At 40.2% G+C, this 6,000-nt stretch overlaps 1 protein-coding gene across 5 annotated transcripts in view; it reads right to left on the reverse strand.

Annotated features, from left to right (window-relative positions):
• Window positions 1–4,183, reverse strand: part of TTK (TTK protein kinase) — a 30,556-nt gene extending 26,373 nt beyond the window's left edge. For 2 of the 5 annotated variants that reach the window (XM_039728016.1, XM_039728008.1), the window contains exons 1-3: window positions 4,079–4,133; window positions 2,551–2,717; window positions 201–345 (exon numbers count right to left, since the gene is read on the reverse strand). In XM_039728016.1, coding sequence (XP_039583950.1) covers window positions 201–345 — 145 coding nt within the window. In that variant the 5' untranslated portion in view covers window positions 2,551–2,717; window positions 4,079–4,133. The other 3 variants (XM_039728025.1, XM_039728044.1, XM_039728034.1) reach the window with 3 other exon arrangements.
• Window positions 4,184–6,000: the final 1,817 nt, after the last annotated feature.

The raw sequence follows: 6,000 nt of genomic DNA on the forward strand, positions 1-6,000 counted from the left end.
TTTGTGCAAGACAGTTACTGACTATTTTTTAAACAAGATTAAAGCAACAGAGCTAAGAAATAATGAGAGATGAAATTAACTTTGTCGTCATTAATATTTAAGAAACACTAAACTTAAAATCATTTCAGTTAATGGTTCTTTCACTTAGTCGATGTTAAGAACTTCTTCATAAGTGACAGTAGAATAACAAAACCAAATACCTGTTGTATCAGCTGAGATTTTAGCATAGTTAAATTCATCTGTGATATTCTCTTCATTTCTGTATTTGTTTTTCAAGTTTCTAACTCTATTCATGATTGATGTAATCTGTGGCAATCCTCTTTCACTTGGATCTGTCTCCTCCATCTGCAGGCACAAGGTTAAAAAACAACGGAGTTACTGAAGAACCCTGTTGTAGCTCACTTTGATTGGAATTACCATGGGAAAGCCTCTCCTGTATCATTTGGAGCTTGAGACTCAACCACATTATGTAACAAATACTCTATTTAAGCCTTTGTCAATGTAGTTATACAAGTACACTACTTCACAGAAGACAACTTGGACAAATAAAAAGAATTGGTACTTAACTGATGCGCCCAAATCCTAATTCATGCTTCACAGTAGCCCTTTCCAATAAGGTATATTCAACATTTGAATAAAATGGGGAGTATGATGTGTTGCCTGAAATAGCTTCCAGTCCATCACATTAAATCATGTTCTGTACTCATAATTAGGCTGGCTTTAGTTTAGCACACAGTGTTAATCCATGCTCTTTCCCACAGGTCACAGCAATTAGCTCTCACAGTGGGGTAAGCAGAAAAAGAATTCACATTTGCCTCTGTTCAAAGGACAAAGACAAGTGACACCTATTTTTAAGTTTCTGAAAGGAGGTTTAAAGATTCAAAGACTTCTTATAAGAAACTTATGTCAAATCCTCAACATTCTGACAGTTTATCAGCATCTGAGATAATACATGTACATAGCTGAGAGATAAGAATCTAGGCAATCTGAGCAGAGCAAGACTGCAAAAATAAACTAAAAAAAACCCTAATGATTTCTTCCGTTTCTGCCTGCAATACACAGCTTTTCCCACATCAATGTTCCATGCATCAAATGAACATGAGAATTCCAGTAAAAACTGTGGTGAATTTAGTGCATATTCAGGGGGTTTGACATTCTAGTTACTGGGAAGTTTGGCCCAGAAACAAGGAAATTGATGCACTTCAGACAGATTAAATAGGTTCAAAGAAAGACTAACTTTAGTTCTACAGTGAAATGTTGGGTTTTGTTCCTCTTGCACTTGTGTATAACAAATCAGCAAAAATTGCTAGAGGGTTAGAAACTTCAGATCTACTTTTAGGTGAACTATTGCTAGAGAGGGAATTGAATGGAATGAAGTTCATCTACCTTTAACCCCACTATCCAAAAATACACCAGGTACCACTCTCAGGAAGTCCCACAAACAATTTTTAGAGCATTATTCACCAGAGGCTGGCATGTCTTTAAAAGCACCAGGCCCTCAGCTTCCCCTAAGCAAAGACCATAAATCAGAAAGATTATCATGCTCACAAGAGCTTGCTTATAAAGGCAAAAACAGGCACATTTCATGCTCATCCTGAACTAGGTATGGCCCACCAAGAATACCAAGCCTCCTCTTGTTTACAAAGAAATGTTGTTTTTTAGGTTCAAAACACAGGTTCACTGTATAAATCCCAAGACTTAATCCAGCAAAAGCACCATCTACATTACCACTATGAAGAGGCCTTAGCACCTCAAGGGTCTGGAGGGACACTCAAATAGCCTCAAGCAAGACCTATGACAAAAAAACCCTAAAATCCTATGAAAGCTAAAGATTGTATGCTAAATCAGTAATACCTGAAACACTATTTTTGATTCACTGAACAGAGACAAATAAAGGAACCCCCCTCTCATTTATATTCAAAATTATACACTGAATAGATTTTAATTTCAGTGCTTGTTTGGAACTTGCTTTAATATTTATTTCTCCCTCAGAGCCAATTTAGACTCTTGTGAGAGTGTAAACTGTCCCATCTTTTGGGGATCATGCTGCTAAAAATTACATAGGTGATTACTATAGCTAATACTGTTCATGTGCCATTCTACAGATGATACTTATTCACTTCCTAAGGAAAATTTTAGTACACATTGCAGTTTTGCTTTTTGAAAATACTGTAGAAGGGACTACCAGAAATCAGATACTCCAAATCAACTCTATATGGGTGAGACTATCCACAGAGTTCTGATTTTCAGCTGCACCCACTCCCTCAAAGTACGGATGAAGTCAGATTCTCCAGAACCTGAAGCACCAAGACAACCAAAAGAAATTCACCTCATGTTAAGAAACACCACAATATCTCATTACAGCCATAACTGCTAAAAATTCCCAGGTGGATTTTGGATTTCTTAAACATAGTCTTTAAATTTTCTCACCAATATCAAGGGTTCATTATTCTTCCTGCAGTGATAGCTTCCCAAATGCAGTAGACAAAAAGAAAAATAAATTTCTGTATAAATTTGATCTTAAGTTGCAACAATATTCATCAAACTTACATTTCTGGTGTGCTGTTTAACTGCTCTAGGTTCAACGTGTTACAGAGAAAAACTCCCCTGAAGAATGGATATGCCTTGTCAAAAAAGTAAGATGGATGAGGGCCAGACTACCTCAGATGATCCCAAGAACCCAAAGGCAAGAAATGAAGTTCTCCATCCTGAAGTTCCTGTGCAAAAATTGATGGGTGAAACATTGAAAACTTATTGTGCCAGCTTGCCTAATCTTCATATCCCAGAAATACAGTCTTCATCAAAATCAATTAAACTATTCCCAGTTAGTAATAAAAAAAAAGGATTAAAAAAGCTTAAGGACAACATTTTGAATGAGGACAAGCACTTCCAAATGTGTCAGCTTGCTGTGACCTTCAGAGACTAAAAAGCACACCAAGGGCATATTCAGCTACATGTTGTCATGATTTGCCAGCAATCCTTCTATTCATGCCAATATTCAACCATAAGCAAGTATTCACAGGTGTTCTCTTAATCTGCTGCATAATTACTCTTAAAGAAATCACTTGCCATGAATTTCACTGGTAAATATATATATTTATTTATTTAAAATCTGACAACAGCAAAGACCTAAACCAGCCACATGCTGGTGTGGAGCTCCTGAACAGGAGCTGGGGTAGTAACTGCAACAGCTCCACTGCAGCATACCTGAGATGCAGAAATGCCTACAGGAGAGGAGATTAGGGAGAGCCAGGGAACAGGGAGAACACGAAATGCAAAGATCAATAAGAACTAAATAAAGTGTAGTAGTCAAATAACCACTAAATAAAGTGTAGCAGTTAAATAACTTCAACCCCTCATACAGACCCACTACACAAGGAGCCAAAGGACAGAGACTTGAGAGCAGTAAATGGATAAATTGGCAGTACAAGTTGGTGGTAAGAGTCCACAGCAAACACACTCAAAGATACTAATTGACAATAAAAAGAAGTAACAGCATCCAGTCTTGAACTGCTGTATTACACTGCTTGTTCTGTTTATGTCTTCTATAGAGAGGTAACACCTGTTTCTGAAGCATCTACCCATGCTTTAAAAAAACTATAAACTATAAAAGTGCATAATCTTCTTGCTGTTTTGTTTACAAGTCCTAAATCAGGATTTTTTTAAAAAGGAAAACAAAAACTCCCAACACTAAGAAAAACCGTCGTCGATTTCAGGATTTTTTTAAAAAGGAAAACAAAAACTCCCAACACTAAGAAAAACCGTCGTGGATTAAAAAAAAAAATTAGCAACACTAGGAAAGAAATAAAACAGAAAAATAATAAAATCTAACGTAACACCGAAAGGATAAGACACCAAGATGCAAAACAGAGCTAAGTAAGAAAGAGACTGAGCAGCAGCGGAGCAGGTGAGGCAAAAACAAAGCCAGCGAGGCGGAAGCCGCAAGCAGCTTTCCTCGCCCTCAGGGGCGGAAGCCCAGCGAAGCCGCAGCCCCGGGGCCGCCGAGGAGCCCGGCCCTGCACGCCCGCGGCCTCACGGCTGGCCAGCACCTCTGCTGCCCCCCGGCCCCTTCACGCACCTTGCCCCACTGCGCTGCTGCTGCCCGGCCCGGTCCCTGTCCCCCGGCTGGCCTCACCGAGGCCGCTGCGGGGCCGGGACGCGGCTCCGACCGAGCGCGTCCGCGCGCTGCCCCGGTTTGAATGTGACCCACGCCCCAAGAGCGCCCTTCCCATTGGCCGGCAGGCGGGAGGAAGCGAGCGCTGATTGGCTGCAGGAGGGAAACACGCCCGCCCATTGGCCAGTGGCTGCGCCGTGCGCGGCGGCCGCCCGTCCCAGCGCCTTGTGGGGCCCGAGCGGAGGGGCGGGTGCGCATGCGCGCTGGGGCGGCCGCGGCCTGCTTCTGTTTACGGATGGGGGACAGGGGCATGGGGCAGCGCCGATGGCATTAAATTATTGATGTGAAAATGCTTTCCTTGGTAGCTTCATTTAATTGTAACGGAATAGCCGGGCTGTACGTCCTTAACAGCACGTCTCCCTGTTCCTTTTCCTCCGAGGGATGGTTCCGTACCTGCGGTGTGCCCAAGGCTGCCGGAGCAGCTCCTGCTCCCAGCTGTCCCAGGAGTTCTGCCGTCTGCATGTACACAGTAAATTGTGTTCTTTGCAGCTGTGTGGTTCTTCTGGTGCTTGAAATGAATTCAGTATTATGCTAAATATAGTCTGTTTTCTGATGGCACATTATAAAAATCAGATGTGTATTTATTCCTTATTCATCTGATAAGTTGCATGATGTCTAATAATAAGATACCTACTCTGGCCTTTCATTGGAATTTATCTCATTCTTCTTTATTCATCTACATCTTGAGTATCTCAGGTCATCTGGTGATACAGGCTCACTCTACACTCAACAAAAAGATTTCAACAAGGAAATTTTGTCCGAACACCTTTTTTAGAATGCAATGGATGATTCTTGTGTTTCTCTACTAAATAAGAGCAATTCTAATTCTCAGCTAAGGCTCAGTGAGATGATCTTTTTTTTTTTCAGCATTGCCTTACTCCTCCTTTCATATTTTTGGTGGATTTGGTGGGTTTCTTGTGTTGGTGATTTTGCTTTCCACCAGAATCCAAATCTAGTGAAAATGTAAAGAGACAGCATAAGTTGCATGAATCTGCTCTGCATTTGGCTTCACTTGAGGGACATAAAAGTGGATTATTTTATTAGCAGGAGTTTTGATGTATGCTAAAGGGGAGGAAAGTAGTACTTGTTCTAGTAAGTGAAAAATGCTGTAAGGAGCTGTCATTTGATTTCGGTAGCTGTGACAAGAAATCTCGGTATCATATAGATTCCTGGCAAAACCGAAATAAATAGGAGAAAGAAGATGGAATGGATCTTGGAGGGGGGGAAAAAGCCCCAAACAAACAAGAGAAAAAGAGTCAGAAAAAGAAAGGCTGTAATACTCATATAAAAAAAATAAAAGAACCTCCATTTAGTATTCTTCAACAAAACATACACATGGGTTTTGGATGGTTGGTAGAATCATTCTTTATTTGCTTATAAATGTTTATGCTTCTCATTTAATATAAAGTCATAGATACATAGGGAATTTAAGAAGCGTATGAACTGAAATCTCCACCTAAATGTAATTCCACTTTGAATGACAGAAGTGAATTTTGAATTGCAAAAACAAGTACTAGACTGGGTAACAACCAAATGCAGAGAGAGGTCAGTCTTTTGTAATGAGTCACAATCAGGGGAATCTTGTTTGACTTTTAAATACCTCATCTTATGGTAGGATTTCGTATTCTTTTGGATAATGGTATTGTAAATCTAAATGTAGCAATTGTCCAGGTGAGTCCTGAAGGATTTTTCAAATGTTAATAAAATCTTTATACCACACTATGGTGTTTTCTGTGGTAGGTATAAGAGAGATGCCTTCCTCCTCTTGAAAATTTTGCAGCCACTCACCCATCCTCTAAATTTGGTACTTGAGGTTTAATGTCTGA

The sequence above is a fragment of the Passer montanus genome, unplaced genomic scaffold (assembly GCF_014805655.1).
Source record: "Passer montanus isolate IOZ18808 unplaced genomic scaffold, ASM1480565v1 scaffold11, whole genome shotgun sequence".
NCBI classification, from domain to species: domain Eukaryota; kingdom Metazoa; phylum Chordata; class Aves; order Passeriformes; family Passeridae; genus Passer; species Passer montanus.